The 23679-nt window shown below is 43.5% G+C and overlaps 1 protein-coding gene across 4 annotated transcripts; it reads left to right on the top strand.

Moving 5' to 3' along the window:
* The first annotated feature begins 1174 nt into the window (after positions 1–1174).
* Positions 1175–20946, top strand: crebrf (creb3 regulatory factor). 4 transcript variants are annotated; one of them, XR_009929005.1, is made up of 11 exons: positions 1175–1298; positions 3618–3936; positions 4070–4195; positions 5871–6031; positions 6128–7191; positions 7485–7679; positions 8085–8274; positions 8395–8468; positions 8620–8739; positions 12239–12843; positions 14781–20946. XR_009929005.1 is itself a non-coding variant. In XM_062453729.1 (10 exons), the coding sequence occupies exons 2-10, from the start codon at positions 3928–3930 to the stop codon at positions 14810–14812; spliced, it is 1971 nt and encodes a 656-aa protein (XP_062309713.1). In that variant the 5' UTR covers positions 1175–1298; positions 3618–3927; the 3' UTR covers positions 14813–20946. The 4 variants fall into 4 exon arrangements, 2 of the variants coding, with proteins under 2 accessions (XP_062309713.1, XP_062309712.1); XR_009929004.1 differs by having other exon boundaries at positions 12239–12896; XM_062453729.1 differs by lacking the exon at positions 12239–12843.
* The last annotated feature ends 2733 nt before the right edge of the window (positions 20947–23679 follow it).

The raw sequence follows: 23679 nt of genomic DNA, 5'->3' as shown, positions 1-23679 counted from the left end.
TAGAACCACCAAGAAGGTGGAGATGCCCCAGGGAGAACCAGCAGCAGACAGAACGAGGGGTGGGGGCATTGTTCAATTATTTTCTGCTGAGTAACGGCCACCCTGGTTGCATGAATGGGTTAATGTGGGAGAGGAATTGAGAAATGAAGGAAAAAGGGAAAGGTATGGGTGAGAAAAGTAAGGAGAGAAACGATAGCAAGACCATAAGAGAGGGAAGAAAATTAAAGCAAGAGGGAGATGGGGAGGGGAAGAGGGAGGACTGGCGGAGTAGGGCTCAGGCAGGCACATCACAGCAAGAGCTGCACTGCAGAGTCATTTGTGAGGGAAGCTTGGCTCAAGTGCTGCCAATTCCACTCCTACTCTCTCAGGCAGACACTGCTGTCATTTGTTAACTGAACATATTTTGTCTTGCTGGACTGTTCTTGCCATTTGTATTGGATAAGTAATTTAGCTAAAAGTGATTTTAATTGTTAGTTTCGCAATATGACTGACCTAAGTTACCCACATAGATTGAAATGTCAATGGCCTTGTGACAATGGGCTAAAGAACTGCTTTTATGTTTTTAAATAATTGCACATTCTCTTTTGATGAATCTGGTCTTGGATGACTGGATGAAAATCATTGGTATTCCTTTGCCTTGGCAAAGTTGCCTGGTATTCCCTAGATCTTGTCGCAACTTTGGGTGGCACAGTGGCAGGTCTTTTAGTGTAACTGCTCCCAAAATCTGGAACTCACTCCCTATGTCTTTTCGCAGCATCACATCCATCTCCGAATTCAAATTACAATTAAAAACATATGTTTTCTCAATGTTATTTGTCCTAATCTGTTGCTATGTATTTTCTCTGTGTCATGTTTAATATTTCTGTGTTTGACTGCTTGATGCTTTTTACATTGTGTTTGTCCATGTTTTTGTACTGTATTACCATTGTAAAGCGTCCTTGAGCTCGGGAAAGGCGCTATAAAAATGTTACATATTATTATTATTATTGCGTGCCATAGAAGAGCCTACAATATACAGTGTGGGATGCAATTGTAATTTTTATCAGTTTGTGTGCAGCAACCCCATCACTGCAGCTGCAATGTTTTGGTCAATCCCGAAACCTCGCTGCGATTGGTCGGTGGGCCCCCCACGTGACAAGGTAGTCACGCGCTTTCCAGGAACCCGTCAGGAAGAAGATAAACAAAACAAACCAAGAGACAGACGCGTGGACTCCATTGAGATGGCTTTCTTGTTACCGAGATAGAAGCACATACACGAGTCAAACACGATTTCCTACTTTTCCATAGGGATTTCAATGGTGAGTTAAACGTTTCTAAGACCATTTTGCTAACTTTGCTGGCAGTTCGGTCAATGTTTCGTCGATGAGAGCGCGTCGACCTGTGGTTAGCTTGCAAGCTAAGTTGTTGTATCTCGCTGCCGAGAGAGGGGAGGGACGGTGGCCATACTGCTAGTAGTAGGAAGCTAGAACAAACCAGCTTAATTCGGAAAGGTTAGACATTTTACATAAGAAACTGAATTAATTTTGATCACAAATTATTTTGTTCTATTAATTGTCACTGCATATATGTTTTATTTCACGTTCGTTTAGTTTAACGTCGAATACGAATATTGGCTAACGAGCTAACGTTACGTACTGTAGTAGCTTTGCATTGCTGACATCTGTCAAAAATAACCAGGAATCTCCTCGCTGGTATGACTGATAGTTTAATTAATATGTAACTCGTATATAACAAACACAGTAGGAAGTGCCGTTGTTATAGAGCTAGGTGTATTAACTGACAAGAAGGCCATTGTGAATATTACACTAAACATGACATATTAAACCAAAAAATTATAATCTGCTTATTGTTTTCGAGTCAATAACACGGTTGATAATATCATATCAATCTTCATAATAATGAAGTTTTACTCTGTTGAAGTCCATTCATTTTAAGCTTATAATTTATATTTATGGGTCAACTACAAAACAACACGCGTCAGCCAGCTCTCGGGTACACGCCCCCTCCCAGTGCAGAGAACGCGAGCGAGCGAGAAAATTCCATGCAACCCGATGAAAGAACAAAGCCCAACGGTTCTCAGGAGAACAGTGACATTCAATTATGTTTGTCTACAATGTTTTATTTGCGTAGTTTTATTTTGTAAAAGAGATGTGGTAATTATATTTTTGCATTTTTACGTGTTTTAAACATAAATTATATGCGTGTTCTTCAGTAGATCTAATTTAGATCAGATGTAGTCTAAGTAAGACTATTTGTTATTATGAGTCGGCGTTTTAGAAAATGTAGGCTACTCACGTATTAAGATTGCAGTATAAGGTCATGAAAAAGGGGCTCGGCTGTGTCCTCAACCTACCTTGATACATGTTATGTTTTTCTTGACGCGTAGCCTAACTCCTAAATTGACAGCACGACTATCCATTCGCCACAGTATAGGGGCGGGACAACGCAGAAGTTTCACCTATAGAGTTGGAGAATCACGTGGGCGTTGGCTCAATGTGATGGGTTGAGGTTTTATTTTGTTTTTGTAGCATATCTAGCATGTTTAGCATGTCATATCTGTCAATCCCAGTCGCTGTTTATACCTAATTTATAATATAAGATCATTATGTGCAATGTTATTTTGTATGTTTATGCTCTTGTACTGGTAGTTAAACCGCAATGCAAGTACGAGCAGTGTGACATAGGCTGTGTTCGGTTGTTGTTTTTCCCTAAATTTCCAATGATTTAAATTAAATGTATGCATTTTATGAACGATGCTCGATGTCCTTGTCTGTAATATTTACAGCAGTAATACGTTTGTTCCAGACGGAATTAAAGGCGTCAATTCGCAGGCTTACAGAGTGTAGCTAGCGAGCCCCCTCACAACACACACACGCACACTTGGCCCAGGGCCGCATATGTTTCTCTAGCTAGCGTTCACCAGCAGCTGCTGTGATGGCAGAGCGGTAGTGTGTAGTCTTAGCTATAGTCAAGGAAAGTTTTTGTCTGTTTTTGTTCCATGCGTTTACAACATAAACAGCTAGACGATTTAAACTGTTTTCAAGTTGGTCAATGTTGCAAAACATATTTCTGTGTTATTTGCTAATGGAAGAATTAGACTTGCACGGTAATTAGTGTAGTTGTCTGTGGTGCAACACTGTGAAAATGCTGTGGCCTGCAAGCAGACGCAAGCGGTAGATCCTAGGAAACAAAAAACGTAAATGTAGTCATTATGGTTGTTGTTCCACCTATTGATGTGTGTTACGTGACTGGTTATTTAAATGAGGTAATTGCAAATGAAACTTGCAAATGTTGTAGGCAGAGGGGAAATTGCCTTCCAGACAGGCAAGGGGATTTATTAGTATTCATTAAGGTGTATTTTGTGTTTACCTTCGGTGAAAGTATCCTAGTTTCAAAAGATCTGACTCAATTCCCATCCATCTGTTACAGCGAACAGATTTGCGTGTGTGTTATTTGTCCATATGTTCTTTGTGTGTGTCTGTGCAGTCTGTGTTGGGATTCCAACAAGCAGCTGTTGGTGACAGGCCCTTCTGTCTGATAAATCTGATCAGACACTATGGCATCCTGAAGATCTGTTTAACCCTTCTGTTTCCGCTTCCCTCTCCCCTGTCATACAGAGACCCCGGAAATGAACAGAAACCCAAGCCAGGCCTGAACACCAGACCCTGGCTGCCAGACCTAAGCGAGACTCAGGTTTAGACCCAGAACCGGACTCCTTCAAGGCCATAAGAGGCCACACCCAGGACCGGACAAAATTCAAGAGAGGTCTAGACACGAACCAGACCCAGGCAACTTCAGACACCTGTATCCATCCTCTGAGCTCAGTTGTCCTCTGAGTTGTCCTCTGGTGGTCCACGTTCAACACACGGCTGGACTCTAGAGGTGGCTGAGAGGTTCCAACACAGGAACACAGAGTGCTGCTCTGTAATGCCTCAGGTACAGAGAATCACCTTGGATTTAATCTATTTGATGTTTCAATTCAGACTTAGCGATTCAGTTCCTTTCACATGTGAGTGATTCCGTCCACGTTGAGTTATTCAGCATGATTCATTAGTCTATGTGCTTACAGCCCAGCATCATTGGGATGGAGCCTCCCTTTGGGGACGCGTTTCAGAACTACACGTTTGCTGACCAGGTGCTGACCAGCACTGAGCTGCTGGCCAACAGCTCCGATCCTGATTTCATGTATGAACTGGTGAGTCCCGGTTCTTTTCAGCTGGAGCACATAACATGCACGGAACCCAACCAGAATCCACACACAACCTAGAACAAGTGTTGCACGGTATACCTAAATTGAGGTACGCTTCGATATTGTTTTTGTAAAAAACGGTTCGGTATTAGCATTTCACAATGTTCGGTACTTGTAGATAAAACGAGACTAAGCGATTCTGTCCACTGTGGGACTACTTTGCCTACAGAGCCGATGCTGATGGCAAACCCACGACATTACGAAGCCTATTTGTAAAAGGTGCTATAAAAGTGCCGTGCAAGGGAGGAAATACTTCTAACCTCGCCAAGCACCTCGACAGACCCAAGACCTACACGCCGAGTACAAAAACGTCAGGTTAGCGAATAAGCTAGCTGGCTAGCTAGGTGGTAGGATGGTGAAATATGTATGTCAGGCCTACCCTACTGTATCGTAAGCAAGCATATTAGAAAATGAGTTCCAAAACAACCAATATATTATGCTACAGTTATTTGGGGGTCTAATTTTGGTGCTTTTTAAAATGGTCACTAGCTAAATGGTATAGTAGGGCTACGAGCTAGCTACATGTCAAAGTGGCTCTATTGTCAGACAGAACGGCCGAAGGCACACTCCCATCGTAAATTTTGCGAAAACATAGCATTGCAATTGAAAAACAAATTTGAGACTTGCAACTTGACTTACAAGGCTCTTGAAAAGGCTCTTAAAAAACTTTTAATTTGAAAATGTGATCAATCCTTGTGGACTGTCTGTTTGTGATCTATTAGGTATCGAATCAGTATCTGTTGGAAAAGTTGAAGATGTAACTGTTAGCACAACATGCTAGCAGACAAACTTTGTAGCACAATGGCGTGTGATGTTTTTGTCTCCTTGTGGGCCCAGCCGCAAGCAATAAAGCTTTCTTATCTTGTTTACCGACTGACTGTGCAATGCTTGATAGATAAATATTCCTGACAGTATTGTTTCAAGTATCGTTTCGGTATTGAGTATTGTGATACTAAACTTGGTATTGGTATCGAAGTAAAAAAAAATGGTATTGTGACAAGACTACCTAGAACCCAAAAAATAACCTGTTTTGGAATGCTTCCAGGGACAGGGAACACAGTATGCTACTCAACTTTGTATATGGAAGAGAACATGTTTCGATGACATCAGACACTGCATTTTTACACATTTTTACATTTTATTAGTTTAGCAGATGCTTTTATCCAAAGTGACATACAAATAAAGTAACTACTTGCAAATCTAGGACCAAAGGCTAATCTAGGCTCAGCTCTAAAAGTATTCCAGAGGTTAGTGTCTAGGCATTTTTAACCAGACACAGTGCAACAGTAACATCACCTCAAGCACAGCATTACATCATTCTGATGATTGGACCATGCAACAGTAACTATCAAAGATATATATATATATATATATATATATATATATATATATATCTCATATCAAGTGCAACAAAAAAAGAGAACTTTGTAGTCTCTTTTAACACATCTGGTTATTTGTCAGGGACTGGGGGGGATAGCTCAGTACAACATTGGACAGCAGATCTACAGGTCCCAGGTTACTCCTGTACGTGGCTGTGGATAAACTTGCTTCATGCTAAATGAATGAATTACTATATATGACATCATGACTAGTGAGTGTAACTGGTGCTATCCCACTCCAGGACAAGGACATGCCTGCATGCCAGAGCCCCAGGGAGGAGGCCTTCTCTATGGGGGAGGGTAAGGAGGTGGAGGTTGGGGGTCTGACCGACCTGGGGGAGGCAGAGCCTGCCTACAGCGCCACCTTCGAACAGTGGGACACTTACTGGGAGGACCTTACAAGGTCAGTTGCATGATTGATTTATCAATTGATTGATCTTGATTGTTTGTATTGGTGTTCCAAAGAATTTTGCATCGTTTTTATAATGCGGTCCTACAGGTACACCCGACTCACCAGCTGTGATATCTGGGGCACCAAGGAGGTGGACTTCCTCGGCCTGGACGACTTCTCCAGCCCCTACCAGGATGAGGAGGTGATCGGGCGCACCCCCACCTTGGCCCAGCTCAACGGAGAGGACTCACAGCCCGTGTGTGACACCCTTTACCACCCTGAGCTGCCCCTGCACCCCTCCCTTAGCAAGAAGACCCCTGGCCCCACACGCCATGACCCCATCCCTGGCCCCACTCTGGCCCCCTCCTTTGCCCCCCCTGCCCGCAGCCCTCTCCCAGACTTCCCTGACGGCTTCCAGAAGGCCACCTGTCCAGTTCCTTCCAGCACGGAGACCCGCTCCAAGGCCCAGATCCAGGGCTCCAGCACAAAGATGTTCCCCCTGGCCCTGAACAGCTCTGACTTCGTCCGCAAGGCCAAGGTGCGCATCAGTACGCTCCGTGGTCCCCATGCTGAGGCACCCCCCATGAAGACGGAGGCCGACGAGGACCCTCCCTTGGGCCCCCCTCCGATCCTCCAAGACCAGGCCTCCACCTCGGGCAGCCCCGTCCTGGTGGCTGCACCCGGGACTGTGGCCTCCGGCCCAGCTAGCCTGCTGGCTCCACGAAGGGAGATGCCTGCTGCCTCCCTGGGCAGGTCTGGGGCCGTGCCCCCCCAGCTCAGTTACCCCGGGGCTGGGGGAAGCCAGAGCCTGCAGGGGGGGCAAGGGCATGAGAGTCTGGAGGGAGAGGCAGCACTAGAGAAAACCAAGGAGGAAGAGCACAACTATTCTGTCTTCCTCACTCGTGCCAGACTGGCTGGCAAGGCCCTGTCTGAGCTGGAGGAGGAGGAGGAGGAGGAGGAGGAAGAGGAAGAGGAGGAGGAGGAAGAGGAGGGAGAGGAGGGAGAGGAAGAGGAGGCTGAGGCAGAGGAGATGGAAATGGAAGATGAAGACCACGATGAAGGCTTCGGCAGTGAGCATGAGCTGTCGGAGAATGACGAGGAAGAGGAGGAGGAGGATGAAGACTATGAGGCTGATAAAGATGACGATATGAGCGATGCTTTCTCTGAACCAGGTAGTTTGTGTGTGTGTGTCACATACTGTAAGTCAGTGACATATTCATACACGTTGGGGGACTAATATCCCATCTCCCATCCTATAAAAGAGGGCTGATAGCTTCATCTTTCACTCTTCCTTTTTGGGCGCTCTCTCCCCCTCCTCCCTCTCGTCTCCTCCTCACCTTGTCTCCCCCTTCTCTGCCTTTCTCCCTTACTTCCTCATCTCTTTCTTCCCTCCCTCTTATCTCCTCCTCGCCTTCTCTCCTGCTACTCTGCCTCTCCCTACCCCCCCCCCCCCCCCCCCCCCCAGGCTGTGACACAGACATCGTGGAGGACGTGAAGGGACTGACGGCGGGCGTGTCCAGGAAGCGGGGGAAGCGTCGCTACTTCTGGGAGTACAGCGAGCAGCTGACACCCTGCAAGCAGGAGCGGCTGCTCAAGCCCTCCGAGTGGGACAGAGACACCCTGCCCAGCAACATGTACCAGAGGAACGGTCCTCACCACGGTTAGCACACACACACTTACTTTTCACAAGTAAGATTTAACATTACCATACTATTGGTTGTATTTTGCGAAAAGAATAACCATGTCCTGTATCATAGCTACATGTATGACCTTTGCAGCAAAGCAAACCGCGTGAAAATCAGTTCGGTATTCAGTTCAGTATGATTAATTAAATGCGCTGACAGCTCATTGCCCCAGCTAAACAGATTACACTGAGTGGAGCGGTTGCCTGTTCCAAGATGGCGGCCCCACGGTTCGTCAACGCCAGTAGGCAGCAGCGGTCGATGCGGCGTCTACTCTTTATTATGTCTGTGATCACAAGTGTTTGGCTGTGGGGAGAAAACCCCCTGATAGGCCAGGAGTCAGGAGGTGACTGGGCTGTTTGTGTGATTGGCTGCTCGAACAGGGAAGTACACTCTGAAGAAGTCTCGTCGTACAGACGTGGAGGACCTGACGCCCAACCCCAGGAAGCTGCTGCAGATCGGCACGGAGCTCAGGAAGCTAAACAAGGTGATCAGCGACCTGACGCCCGTCAGCGAGCTGCCCCTCACCGCCCGGCCGCGCTCCCGCAAAGAGAAGAACAAGCTGGCGTCCAGGTGACCGGCATGCCCTCTTCTTTACTCTCCCTGCTCTACACACGTGGCTTCTTCTGACGTGCAACACTGTCTGTTTTAACGTAATATGTTGTATTCCATTGTGTGTGTGTGTGTGTCCAGGGCGTGCCGTCTGAAGAAGAAGGCCCAGTACGAGGCCAACAAGGTCAAGCTGTGGGGTCTCAGCACCGAGTATGGTATGTTACTATGGTTACCGGGGTGGTAAGTTGTTATGGTTACCGGGGTGGTAGGTTACTATGGTTACCAGAGCGGGACGGGCAAACATAAGTTACTGTGGCAACGTGAGGTGACTGTTTTTCTTCCCGTGTTTGGTGACTGGTGTTTCAGATCGCCTGCTGTTCGTTATCAACGCCATAAAGGAAGAGATTGTGACACGGGTCCATGACTCATCCCACCACAGCTCCAACATGGCCGACACCCTGGACAGACTGATCAAAGAAACTCTAGGTAAATACAGATACTGGTATATTCATACTGTGTATTATATAGTCTGTATACTTTGATGAATATACTGATGTTACCAACTTAATTTGAGTGTTCCCTCTTTGAGAGAGGATGCGTTGCTTAATGGGTGTAGCTACAAATGTAAGCAATAGGGGGCGGTAATATGCTTACAATGTGAACGTTCTTTTATTTATTTATTTTTTACGGTGACTTGGGCAAAAATGACCAATGGCGTTGTTTGGAATCGGGGTTCATTGCCCACTCGGGATTTTGCTTACAGTTGCATACAGAGGCTTCACACTAATTTGTGGATAGACTTGAGGAAAAAGTACTCTTTACGCCTCTGTTACTGCAACATGCCTGAAAGCCTGGAGAGGAGAGGAGAGGAGGGGAAGGGGGATGAGGGGAGGATGTGATGAGAGGAGAGGTGGGGATGAGGCGGGAGGGGAGGGGAGATTTTCCTATCAGCAGTAAGGGGATGTTATGGTTGGCTCGCTCTCTCAGGAGTAATCACTGGCTTGCCTGGAGATAGTGTAGCCTCAACCAAGTCATAATATACGGATACGAATTATTCCATTCTAACAATATGGTTTCCTAGTTGTTCCTTTGTAACCTTCATATCCTCCATTGTCAAGGTTGAATGTTTTAACCATGCAAGCAGAAAGAGGTGAGGTACCTCAGTAAAGAGCATTCCACTCTTAAAGAGCAAAGTGCTGTCTCATTCCAATTTATAGCATTTTGAGCCCTTGCAGCCACTTGCACTCATCCACTTAGCAGGTGACGTCTAAGGGTTTAGGGGGGTATTGGGCCTTAGTTTTATTATTCTCTGCACAAATTTGTCCAAAACTGATACATTCAAGGTAAATATACTAATATTCATAGGTCAATACATTCATCAAAAATAACAATATCAGTCCAACTTAATGTTTATATTACATAAAGCTCAAAAAACTATTTTGTGCTCAAATTAGTGGGGGGGGAGATCCCATAATGCAACTCGTCTTGCCAAGGCAATGATCACATTAAGAGGGTAACATCTGTATATATACACCAATCAGCCAAAACATGATGACCACTCACAGGTGAAGCCAATAACATTGATCATCACCAAACAAGGGCAGATGTCAAGGACAGGGTAGATTGTTCGAAACAGGTCTTGAAGCTGAGATGTCGGGTAACTTACAGGACTAGAAGGATTGGCTGCTATTGTTTTGGTGATACTAAAGGGCAGGGGTCGCCAATCCTGTTCCTGGAGAGCTACCTGCCTGTAGGTTTTCACTCCAACTCTAATCTAGCACACCTGATTCGAATAATCAGCTGGTTGATCAGGTAACTAGTGTTGAATCAGATCAAATAAGTGTGGTTGGAGCAAAAACCTACATGCAGGTAGCTCTCCAGGAACAGGATTGGAGACCCCTGCTACAGTACACCTCCAGGGGTCTTGTAGAGTCCAGGTCGAGGACCAAGAGCTTATTAGGCAGGTGGTAAAAATATTTTGGCTCATCTTTCAGGGTTCCCGCGGGGTCTTCAAAAGTCTAAAATTCGGAACTTAAAATTCAAGGCCTTAAAACGTCTTAAAAACGGCCAGTTTTCATCCGAGGTCTTAAATTTCATTTAGTCAGGTCTAAAAAAGTTTTTTTTGGGGGGTAATGTGTCGTGTAGGTCTTAAATTTCAATCTTTATGGTCTTAAAATGTAAAAAAGGTCTTAAATATGACTTACTGAAACCTTCAAGAACCCTGATCTGTGCATTTTCTTTATTTGTGTGGAGACCGTGCATATGACTACCATCTAAACACACCAAAACTACACTTCTACCTAATTGGGTGTGCTCAAGCCTTCGGCGAGAGCACAACCTTTGTTCTCTCACATATATATTATTATTATTCTTTGTTTTTGTTTTTTTTGCCCCCCTAAAACTCAGTCAATATTTGGCCTACATAGACAACGTAGGTGTCAAAAGTTTCGTCTTGGTAGCGATTGAGTTGCTTCTATTGGAATTTACGTTCCGTTGCATGGTTTAGGTTCAAGTTAAGTTTTTGTGGCGAAAAGTGAAGCTAACGGTGGCTAATTTGCTAGCCACAGTCACTGACGTTACTAACGTCACTAACGTCACGAAAACACGCGTGACTACCTTTGGAAGAACATTCGTTTCGCATCTGTTAACTTGGGGATAGCTAGGCTAACTATAGCTTTACTGCAAGGCAGCTGCAGAAACGCCACAAGCAAAGAGGCCAGGGTGATAACTATTTACTCGTTTTACTTTGTGATATGACACACAATTGTGATGTGTAATGTACAGTATAAGCTGATATTATTAAGGAAGTACATCTACTTTCGGGAAACAGTAGTCTACTATTTCACTGAAGTATTAGCATCATGACATTAGCCTGTGTTGCCCGGGCAACACATACTACAGTGGTCTATGATGTAGCGTTATCTGTTTTCAATCGTTAAAATAAACATTCCTCACATATACATTTTCGTTGTAGGATTTATTATGAAATTAGTAAACGATTTGTTGGTGAAATTACTGTAGCTTACGCGAGACACACTACAAAAACATCTACACTACACAGCTGTTTAGGAAGTCAAACGGCGACAGAACATGTTCGGCACTCCCCTTACTTAAATCAAAAGTCTATCTAACTACTAACCTGAACTTCATTGCCACAGCCTAAACGTTGTCAATCTGTTCATGAAAATAATTAATTTCATCTTAAACCGTACAACGGAACGTTAAATCCAATTCAACCAACGCAATCGCTACCAAGACGAACACAGCAGTAGTCTAGTACTGTACCGTAGTAGTAGAATTTACCGGGGCAGCTTCTCCACACAGGGCTATATCGCATTTTGCGTTGTTACTGACAATGATCGCTACCAGTGAGCTTTTTATGAATGAGCGATTTTCCACTAAATAAATGTCAAGCTTATTTACGTTTTGGGGGGCATATTTTCAGTTAGCAGATGGTACTGTTTGAATCGCGATTCCATCTTCTACTGCCGGGTAACGTCGTAGAATAATCTTCAAAGGGGGTTCTTTATTAATGAATGAATGCAATATGAGTAGGCTAAATGCCTGAAAATATCACAAGAAGGTAAAACTTAAAAGGACGTTTAAGTCATAGAGATAAGGTCAATTTTTACACCGGTCTGCCAAATTTCTTCGTTGATTCAGCTATGAGGCTGCCTCTTGCAGGGGAAATGAGAAGATCATATTTCATTCTACACTTCACTCATATTTTGAGTTGTAAATGAGCAGCAAAAAAAATATGCTTTTAAATCTATGTAATCTTTATAAATAATAAGTAGGCCCTATGCATTTTTATATAAAATATACAGAAATATCAGTTGTAAAAATGTCATTATAAAACGGACCCCTGTGCAACCAACGCAAGCAAGCACACCCTACAATTTCCCCAGAAATTGTACCCTCTCTAGTTGTGTTTACTTTGCTGCTAAAGTGTGACAGTAACAGTTTCTTCCTTCTGCGTGTACAGTGTCAGCACCAGTTGCTGGGCAGACTTCAGATTTTGTCAACCAGATCCTGGAGAATACGGGGAAGGGCGATCCCACTGGCGGATTGGTCGGCCTGCGAGTCCCCACCTCCAAGGTTTAGAAGCCCCGCCCACCGAGGGGAGGGGCCTCAGTCACTCAACGCACTGTCCCACACTGTAACAATGACCCTCTGCATGCCCCCCCAACCCCCCTCTCAGACCCCCCACCTCCTGCCGAGTGTGGGACACATGCCGAGGCCCTGTGTGCGTGTATGTGTGTGTGTGCTCACACTACCCACTTGTAGGGAAACCCAGTAGCTCTCTTAGTAGTGTGTGAGTCAGTCGCCATGTTGTGCATGTGGTAAGACGTTCCAATAGCAACCACAGATCTTCTCATAGCTCCTCATATCACCATGATGTAACACCTTTCTGCAACCAATCACAAGTGGCGGAGGGGGAATACTTCCTGGTTTCGCCTTCTCCTTTAGCGGTCCAAGCGTCCAGCTGGAAGGCATGGCAAGTAGGAGGGCGCAGTCATGACTCACGAGTGGAAGAAATCTTTGATTTCAGCAGGAAGCAATGTCTGCTATCTGAAAAGCCTAAATATGGTAGGGTCATAGCCCTCCAATCAGAAACCTTGTTGTAGAAGCCACCTGAGCAGGTGAGCAGTATTGAGGGGAGGGGTTATGGTAACTGTTGAGACCACTCGTGCCCTGCCCCCTCCCACATGTCTTGCCCCTCTCCCCCAGCCTAGCGCCCCACCACTAAACTGAGGGGATGTACAGCCACATATGCCAACCTGCTCCACAGTGTTTCCTGTTAGACATGTGTCTGAACCAGAGGCTCCAGACTAGTCATCCCGGTGGCTATGACGGGCTGCCTCCAGTCTAGTGCTCTCTCCTGGGGTAACCGTGTCCCAGAACCAGGCCTGGGTCTCACACACCCACGGTCACATACTTGGAGAGTACATAATTTAAGTTATTCCACTGCAAAGATACCAATGGAACTGGCCCTAATGTAAAAAGTTTGAGGTAAAACTAATGGGCTTTCAAGTATTTGATCGGATTTTGTGTGTTTGAACCCAGGTCTGACGTAGAACCGGTTCTACTTGCTCGTCACCATTATGGTTCCATAGGGTTCTGCAAATGGCTCTCCTGCAGGGTTCTGACTGGAACCCTCCCGTCTCTGTGTGTGGGAGGAGCTTCTGTGTGAAGATGTAATATATCTCTGTATAACAACCTGTTTCTTGGGGGTGTGTCCTAAATGTTCCAAAGCCCATCTGCTCCAATCGCATCATAGGGATTAGAGGGCTGCTATTTCGATAGGTTCCCTAGTTTGCTGTTTTTACTTGGGTATCTGCTAAAAGTACTATTCTATTCATTGTGCCTTGTATTTGAGACGAGGTCATTTAAGAACTGCCCAAGGGGCAGGAAGACAGAGGACCATGAGGAGAGCAAGGAAGTGAGGCAGGGAGGGACAAACTTACATCAGTTTGTCACATATTTCAGCTCTCTTTTAAAAAGAAAAAGCTATTCTGAATGTATATAATAACATGGAACCTGTAGATATATGCCACAGAGTCTGTGTTTTCGAAGATGGCTCTGACAAAAATAACTTTTGGTTTTTGGTACTTTGGGAATGAGGGAGGGAAGGGGTGGGGGGGATGTTGGGTGGGTTCAAACTAGAACTATTTGAGTAAGAGTTACAAAAAAGAAAAATGTTTGCACAGTATATTTTGATTGTTTTTTGTACCAAAGACAAATGCAAGGAAAATGGCGACTAGCCAGTCAAAGTAAGGTTTTGCACAGCTTACCTGATACCGTATTGAATGTAGGAAATATGGTAGGGCCAGGGATTTTCATTGAACTGTGAAGTTAGCGTGGGTCCAACTCTGAATAGAGAGAAGCGTTCATCAACTTTTTAACTAGGAGGCCATTTGCCCTGCAAGTCAGTCGGCTGGACTGAAGCCGGGTTCTGAGCAACTGTGGTCTGAGAACCACCGAGGAGAACCCTCACACCACTTTACATGTTCTAGCACACACGTTGTAGTTGTTCTACAAAGGTAGACAACCTTTGTAGTTCTACAACTGCATTGTTGAAAGCTTAGATGAATTGGCTTCTGATTTGCTTGTTTGACGACAAATAACCAAAAGCTATGTCACTATGACTCATCAATGTAGGTAGGACAGATGCAAACACATAACAGCTAGATGTTTGATTTATTCTGCGTGTCCATAGTATGTACGTCGCTACATCTCAACCATGCATACATCCGTCTGTATACGATCAATTGCCACTTTTTCAGATTGATACATTAGTACCGCATGACACATTTCTAAGCTCTGTCTTCACACTAGGAAAAAAAGTTGAGGAAAAATTTGAGAAGCATAAAAAATCGATATTTTTGTACTGTTTGCCTTTACCTACTCTGTGTTTATTAAATTGAGGAGGAGGAGTCCTACTCTAGGTTAATATATTTTAGTTTCATGACATGATAGCTAGGTAGTGAATATCATGGATGACATTATTCTGGTTTCTCTGACAGAAAGACAGAGGCTGACAGACCCTCAGTCATAATTGAATAGTGATGGGGAACTGGGGGAGGGTGAGGAGAGCACAGACACGATCAGGAAAGGGGAGCAGTAAGGCAGAGACAAAGAAGAAAGAGAGGAATTAATGTCCCCCCACTCCCCCCCTCCAAAAAACAGCTGTGGACAGCTGTGAACACAACGGAAGTGTTCTGTTTATACTACTTCCTGGAGGACGTGTTCCACACATGCGCAGTACATTGCATAGCGCATCATGAAGCGTAGTGGCCATGCAGGATGTCATAGATTATTGGAGGTTCACGGATGTCCATACAGAGCCTACGCGTGGACTGATGACGAAATTGCCGTTGTGCAGACCCTCATGGACATGGAAAGTTTAACACCAGTTTCCCACAGACTGTCCCCACGTAAACGTAGAAAATGCGGCGAGGCTTCAGTCAGCCCAGAAGTGTAGCAGTCTGCCAACGCAGAGAAAAACCTACACTTAAATGCTGTTGTCTTATGTTGAGGAATGTGCGTCAGTTGTGACCAGGTTTGAGGAAGCTGAGTGTGAAGGTTGCTGCGCTGTCCAGTTGACTAAATAGCTGACCAAGATATCTTTGAATTCTGATTAAAACATAGGTGGGATCTGGCGCATGAGTGAAACTAGAATGGTTGATATCCATGATGTCCATCATGACATCATCAGACTTTTATGTTAGCCTTAGGTAGTGGTTGAAACATTCTTTAACTGTTTCCTGTTTTTATAGTGTTTCGTTTTGTATATAGACTTATTACGTTGAAATGTATCTTCTAAATGTTAAATGTAAAGTATATATTCTATATTACATGTATGAAAAACAGAAAGCACTTTGTTCAACAAAAAAAAGAGGAAAAAAAACAAAAAGAAAAGCATTTTTCCTTCCATTTGCTGCTAATCGGCCTGGTGTGAATGCTGCAGGAAGTACTTGACTATTTTAACCTGGCCAACAGTCTCAGCCCAGTCTATAACCTGGTCTAGACTGTTGGAGCAGTCTATTACCTGGCTGGCACAGTATGTGTGTAGTAGGTCGTTAACAGGACAGTGTCGCAGGTCTCAACAAGATGGTTTTATTCCAAGGCCCCTTCGTTCATATGACTGATGATGTCATGGTTAATTTGCCTTCAGTAGAGATTTCCTATGGAAAGACTTTAATTCTGCTCTGGCTCCTTTATTCAGGTTGTTGTACAGTGTAGACACCTCTCTCGTGGCCTTTGCCTGAGGGGGGTTGTTATTGTTATAATTTTTAAAAACTGATTTGTACTTGTGACTTGTACTGAAAAAATTGAAAAATATAAAAAACATTGTGGGGGGGGGCGTGGGACTGAGGAGCCATACCAGGCCTCAGCAGCTAAACTTTTATCACTGTACTGTAAGACAAGTCAATTGCAATGGAAATTCAATCCGGACACACTTGCCTTTTCTCTTTCGATAAAAACGTTCATTCTTAAATAAGATGGCCATTGGCCGATTGCTACTGGTGGAATTCCTATAGCAACCGGACCAGCCAACCTTTTTTCCTACATCGTACTGTCAACAACAACAAACTTAAGCCTGATTGGCTCAAATTAACAGTGAGCTCTCCACTGGGGGGTCACAAAAGGCAAATGGGGGTGAAGCGAGGGGACCTGCTGATATGGTAGGGAGAGAGTAAGAGGGGGGGGAGGGGAAGGGGGGGGGGATTGTTGGTATGAGGCAGAGGCAGGAAAGCGTGTTCTTTCAGATTTTCACAGTTAACATGATGGATGCGAGCTGTGCAACTTTACAAACCAGAAGACTCTGTGGCATTTTAGCGGTCCAGGACAGGGTTGATTATTCAACGCCAGTAACTATTCCTTCTTCTCTATCAACCTAACAACTAGAGTCAGATAGATACAAATCTAGTAGGTTGTGTAAGTTAAGTGTGTGCTACTTTCGTCTGATAATCAAATAAACCTGAATCCATAAAGGTGTGCAGTGAATCAGGGTTATGACCATCCTTCTATGAGAAACGTGTAATGAAATATATCCAAAAGAAAATATATTTATGTATTCCAATTAATGATCGCCATTTATTTCATCATTAAATAACAATATTATATATGTTTATGGAGTTGTCTGTGAGAAAAAAAATTGTGCAATGCTCTCTACACAAACAGCCAATAGATTTATAAACAGAGCTATATTCCTACCGTAGTTTTCTTTATATTCTATAGACATGGGTGACATTGTTTTTTAAATCTTTTTTTAATTTGTATTATTCTTTGAAAGGGACATTATGCTTCCTGGCTCTGAAGTTGCCTGTGTTGTAGAATGCTGCTGCTGCTACTGGGGTTGGCTCATAGCGACACACATAGAGACAGACGAAACATCTGCATTCTAGATTCTATATCGTCTCCGTGGTGAAACACACTTGACGTTGTCCTAGTTCTGTGTTTCAACCAAGCCACGGTGAACCTGGAGACAAATTCAATTGGGCTTGCTGTGAGGCTACCATTACAGTATGTATAGTTGTACTGTGGTGATCCTTGCTTGTATACAAACAATTAATTTTCTGTCCTGGCTATCAGCCAATCACAGCTCTGCATGTGGCAGCAGCATGTGCAAGGCAGGGAGGGGGAAACTGCAAGCGTCAACTTTTTAACGGCTACACCCTCGTATAGTCTAGGCTCTCTGGTGTCCAGCTCTCGACTTCCTGCGGGTCTTCCTGGCCAACATTCCATGTTCTACAGGTTCTGCTCCCATCGTCTTCTATTCCAAACGGAACAAGGGAATGTTGGTCAGGGGGGTGTCCCATTCTAAAAAGCATTCTGAAGACTTTGGCCCCGCATTCTCTCCCACACCATAGCTCCCACACACACACACACACACACACACAAGTATCAAATGTTATCACCCTATGAAAGCTTATCACTAACACAGGCTGGATTATGTAACACACTCTGGAGGGCTCCTGATGAATTGTGTTTCATGTCATAGCCCGCCTCACTCTTTCAGACTCGTATCTGCAGCGGGCTATGACAATGCTGCGTCTGCTATTTTTGATGTATATCTGTGTAGACTGAGATTCCCACCTGTGCAAGGGGTATTCCAGTATTCATTTCAACCTGAAGGGTGAGGGTCCCAGGCTACCTGTTGTGTCTGTCTGCTAGACAGAGGACAACAGGGTCTGAACGAGCACAAGTTTGAAAGACAAATAAAGGTTTTGGTGTTCGGTAGGTGCAGGGACTCAACCCTGGTTGGGGGGTCAGAGGCCTCGGTACGACCGATAATCAGAGCTTGCGCCACGGCTTTCCTTCTTATATCGATCATAACAAAACAGCCACCTTGCACTTGGTTTTACACAAGTAAAAAAGAGAATAAACAAGTCAAACGTTATTTTTAATACAATGCCTGCTAAACCAGGTGCCTTACTGAAACCGATGAGAATCCAAACTTGATCTGCACCCTCTCCTTTTCCAAGTCTGGGTGTTTTGTATTGAGGACCAGACCTCTCTCCTTCCTTCCCCTCTCTCTGCCCACTATGCTAAGAGGTTTCAGGACTATTTGCAGTCCAGGAGTCTAGTGCTGCAAACTGATGCTGCTTTGTCGTTTTCATAAGAGATGAATGTAGTCTTCCTTCTGAGAGTACAGGCCAGTTCAAGCAGAGCCTTGGGTGTAGAAATATATATAATGAAGGAAGCTCTAGAATGCTCTAGAATGAGGGGGAACTCAGTAGTCACAGAGGAAGAGAGCCTTTACAAAAAGTGCTTTAGTGATTCTGAAGATGTAGTGTTTGAAGTGTAAAGCCTGCTCGGTTGGTGTCCTTATTCCTCTGAAACTATTCTTATTTCATAATTTTTTTATACATGTTTATGCTCCAATGAGTTTGTACGTTGTTGCACAATTTTGAATTCTTCAGAGAGGGAAAAATATATATTTTGCCTTGTGTTTCTAGTCAGTGCCCTTTGGCAATGCCACTCCTGATTTACTCTGTCCTTATCTGTCCATTTGTAAGAAATAAATATTTATCAGGTTTGTGTCTATTAGGCATGGCCAATGGAGTAGAAATACGTTCTGCTCCAACAGAGGCAGAGCTCTCTAGCTAGCTCAGATTGGTCAAACAATGGAATCGCTTAAACTCTCAGAAAAAGTGGAAGGGGGTACAAGCTGGTGCTTTTTCTCAAGTCGTTCCTAATCAGTCATTCTGAGAACCCGTCTACAGCTGTCTGACAGGGCTCCTCTCCAGAGCTGCTGCTGTCTGACATGTTGTCCACAGCCCTGGACCTGCTCAGTTAAGAACGTCCTGCCCGGCCCAACCTACTGTGTCCCTCAGAACCCCGCAAGATACATGTGCCTCTCTGTCCCCCATTGGGGGGGCTAGCATTACCTGGAGCAGTATCATGCACACACACACACGTACTCACATAATCATGCAGACATGTTCAGATGGCCTTATGCTACTGCTCTTCTATAACTAAACAAAAAAATCAGTTGACCAATGAAACAAGACCAGTAGAGGCTGCATTGTCGAAACCTGGACATAGAAACATGAGAGTAATTGGTTTTAACTGTATCCATAGTGCAGGAGGTATCTCTCCAAACAAAACAGGGCGTGGCAAGGATAAAAATCAAGTGAGCCCTCACCCCAAGACTCCTGAAGGTTTCTGTGGCGGGGTGAGGAGCTAAATTGTGCTCTAGGAGTTGCTAATGATGCTCTTGGTGCTAATGGTTTTTGGTGCTGAAGTCCAAAGCGAGTCAGCCTACTTCCTCCCTGTCGTGAGGGATGCCCTGTAGAGTGCTCTGTGTTGTCATCAGGAGCAGAGAGGAAAGAGCATGCTGGTCCGGCAGGTAGAGATTGTTCTGATTTGGAAGGCGTATCTCCAGCCTCAGGTTTACTTCCTGCTTCTCTGCAAGCTCCATCCAAGGCTAGACCTTGTTGGCTGCAGGCAGCAATGTTGAAGTGAGGTCGGTCCAGGGGCTTGTGGTGTAGCTTAAGTGTTGTGACTGGCTACTTCAGAAGATCTCAGAGGCTGGCAGTGTTGTAGCTTTATGATTGACTGCTGAAGCCATAATAGGCTAGGAGGGCTGGTGGGCAGAGACCTCATCCCTGCACTGAATTGTCTGGGATTTTCTCTCTTGTACAGGAGACACTTGCAGACGAATAAACGCAAATCAACAACAGCAACAATAATAATAATAAAAACTCTAAATAATAACACCACCACAACACATCCTCGTCACGCTGCAATGATTTACATTTCCTTCCAAACTTGCCAAAATGCATGGGTTTAAATAATAAAGTAACACACTTCATTATTTGTGGTGAAGAATATTGACAACTTGACATAATTGTTTCTCCAGAAAACTTTTTTTTTTTTTTTTTTATGTACAAAATGTACTTTTTTTATGTACTTTTTTTTTTTTCATACAACGAGGATGTAAGAAGCCTCACCCATCCAGAAAGATCATGTCCTTGTTGTAATGATTCTGGTGTTGTATGGTATATTACTAGATACTTTTAGCATGGAATTTTCTCGTAGCTAGTCCTGTGTGTGTGTGTGTTCCCCCTGTAGGACCACTAGTTATGGTAGGAAGGCTGTACATCATTGCTAAGTGCTCAGTTCTAGACCTCTTGGTGATCTCTTTAAGCAAACTGCGAACGTATATCCTGCTGAATCTAACAGTAACTTGACCCTATTGTTATTCCTATTCTTATTATTGTCATTAGCGATGTCTATATTTGTAGTTCACATATATGCCTGTTCGAAAATACAGTATCTTTGACCGTTCTATTTATGTTGTGTAAATGTTGTGCTGGGTTTATACTTTTTCTGGTTCACTTAATTTGTTTTTAGTTTGTTAATATTTTTTCTTTCGTATTTTTCTTTCGTATTTCTTTTTTCTTCTTTATTTCTTAGAGGCACAGTAAGAGGAAGCTGTTCTGTGGGAAGAGTTGTACTGTCCTGTATGTTAGACCAGCCTGGATCAACTATAACATGTTAGCTTGTGGAGTCGTGCCTCTTTAATTAAATTTTCCTTTTATCATTTTTTCTTTATCTCAGTTCAAGGGCATCGGCCAGGAGTCGGCACTCTCCTGCTCTGCTTGTAACCATGTTAGTCTGATTCTGTTCTTGATTTTAATATAAAAATAATAAAAACAGTAGAAACCAATGTCCGACTGGTTTTCTGTTTCTGTGCTTTCCATTTCTCTGTGTTCTTTAGTGGAAATGAATGTTTGTGTACATTCATGGGTTTGATATAGACATGCTGGTGCTTTCAGGTAATATAGATACTGCAAGTTAAGAATTAAATTTTTTATTACATTTAGCACTTTCCCAGACATGCAGTTCATCAGCCAGAAACAAAATAAAGTTCTATAGAATAGATGTACAGTATGCTCCCTGTCATTTCAGATGTGTGTTGGTTTGTAGTCTCCCTGCAACTGGCACAGAACATCTTAGTTTATCTCACTTCCTGTCGAATCCCAGTCAAGGTTGATCGGTGGTCAGGCCCTACATCATGGACATCAGTCTGTGTCACACATACAGACGTGGACAAAATTGTTGGTACCCTCTCGTTAAAGACAGAAAAACCCACAATGGTCACTGAAATAACTTGAAACTGACAGTAATAATAAATCAAAATGTATTGAAAATTAACAAATGAAAATGAGACATTGCTTTTGAATTGTGGTTCAACAGAATAACAACAAAAAAATCTAATGAAACTGGCCTGGTCAAAAATGATGGTACCCTAAACTTAATATTTTGTTGCACAACCTTTTGAAGCAATAACTGCAATCAAGCCATTTCTGTAACTTCTGCACCTTTTGACAGGTATTTTGTCCCACTCCTCGTTAGCAAACTGCTCCAGCTGTCTCAGGCTTGACGGGTGCCTTCTCCAGACTGCATGTTTCAACTCCTTCCACAGATGTTCAATAGGATCCAGGCTCATAGAAGGCCACTTCAGAATAGTAATGTTTTGCTCTTAACCATTCTTGGGTGTTTTTCGCTGTGTGTTTTGGGTCATTATCCTGTTAGAGGACCCATGACCTGCGACTGAGACCAAGCTTTCTGACACTGGGCAGCACATTTACATTTAGTCTTGAGCAGACGCTCTTATCCAGAGCGATTTACAGTCAGTACAGGGACATAAATGTTCCTCTTGCTGCCACGTCCAGGGAGGTTTGCTACAGTCCCGTGGACCTTAAACTTCTGAATAATATGTGCAACTGTAGTCACAGGAACATCAAGCTGCTTGGAGATGGTCTTATAGCCTTTACCTTTAACATGCTTGTCTATAATTTTCTTTCTAATCTCCTGCAACAATTAACTCTCACCGTAGCTTTCTGTGGTCCATGTTCAGTGTGGTACACACCATTATACCAAACAGCACAGTGACTACTTTTCACCCCTTTAAATAGGCAGACTGACTAATTACAAGTTTGAAGACACCTGTGATGCAAATTAAAGGACACACCTTAGTTTAACATGTCCCTATGGTCAAATTATTTTCAATCTTTTCTAGGGGTACCATCATTTTTGACCAGGGCTGTGTTTCCCGATAACGATGGATCGTAGCTGTTACGAGGGTTCTCTACGATCAAAAATAACGATCCATCGTTATTTCTAACGTGCGTTTCCCGAACATGCTCGTAAGGAGAACCATCGTACGTGTCTCTTAAGTTGCACTTAACAAGACGTTGTCCATTGTACTGAAATGTGATTCTTCTGACGCAACTTTAAGACTTTAAAATTAAAACGTTAACCAAAATAATTGACGAATTACGGTACACAAAAAATATTTTCTCTCGCTGCAGAAAACTTTACATTTATTATAAGCTACTTATTTTAGTACTTTTCAATGTAGGCTACATTGTATGATGCAAAGACAAGGTGAACGTGCAAACTATGCTGCATCTGAGTTTTACATTGGTGTCAGGACCCTGCAATCAGCGACACAGGATGCTAAATACCAAGAGGAGGTCTTGGAAATTAAGTGGGCTCGTCTCCAAATTGAGGTGAAGAAGCTCTTGTTTGAAGAGATGAAGTTCACAAGGCCCTCCATTTATGTGCCTATTCTTCTGCCCAATCAACAAGGTAGTGTCAAATTTAGGTTACCTTATAGCCTAAGCATACAATGTTTATTTAAATTAAGTAAAGGCTGAATTGTGTATTGTATCATATATTCAGTGTTGCCTGTCCAATCCTTACATTTTTACATCCTTAAAGTTTACCTTATTGATCCATGTGAGGAGCAGGAGCAGGTAGAACAAACTCCCATAAAACAACTATTTCTCAAATTACTTGTGCCTTGGTTTTCAACTCTTCTTGGTAATCCACTTCCCATAGGCAAATATATATATGAGTCCTATATTTACTACTTGATTGAACTACAAGGTTAAAAACCATGCATATAAATGGTATCACACATGGCATGTCCCAGCTAGCAGCCTAAATAATTCAATGTACAAATGTGTCTTATTTTCTAGTGTTGACTATATCTACAATCTTGCATAAGCCAACAGCTTTCCAAGACCATGTTTGCAATCTCATGATTCTCACATATTGGGCACAAATGGCATTGTGACAAATGACAAACACATAAGTAATGAATACCCCATGTCTTCAACATGGAATCATTGTTTCTGACATGAATAATCAACTATACTTTAATTGATGGTTGATCAATTATACTCATTATGAGTGTAAGATATGTCAGATGACATCATGATATCATGATGCTCCTGAACCTCATACAAGCAGACCTGCAGAGGCTAACACCCCCGCAACCCTACTGGCAGTGTTAAAGTTCTAGGCCACTGGAAGTTTTCTGGAGGTTCTTGGAGATGGACATGGGCTCTCCAAGGCCTCAGTGTCAAGATCTGTGCAGGCTGTCACAACTGCATTACTTTG

The sequence above is a fragment of the Osmerus eperlanus genome, chromosome 27 (genome assembly GCF_963692335.1).
Source record: "Osmerus eperlanus chromosome 27, fOsmEpe2.1, whole genome shotgun sequence".
Lineage (NCBI taxonomy): Eukaryota > Metazoa > Chordata > Actinopteri > Osmeriformes > Osmeridae > Osmerus > Osmerus eperlanus.
This window is presented reverse-complemented; position numbering and strand designations above follow the sequence as displayed.

Bases quoted from the DNA above. Each gene is read 5' to 3' on its own strand.
- crebrf (XM_062453728.1), top strand. The intron at 6,032-6,127 runs GTCAGTTGCATG...GCGGTCCTACAG, and splicing joins TACTGGGAGGACCTTACAAG to GTACACCCGACTCACCAGCT. The intron at 8,469-8,619 runs GTATGTTACTAT...CTGGTGTTTCAG, and splicing joins GGGTCTCAGCACCGAGTATG to ATCGCCTGCTGTTCGTTATC.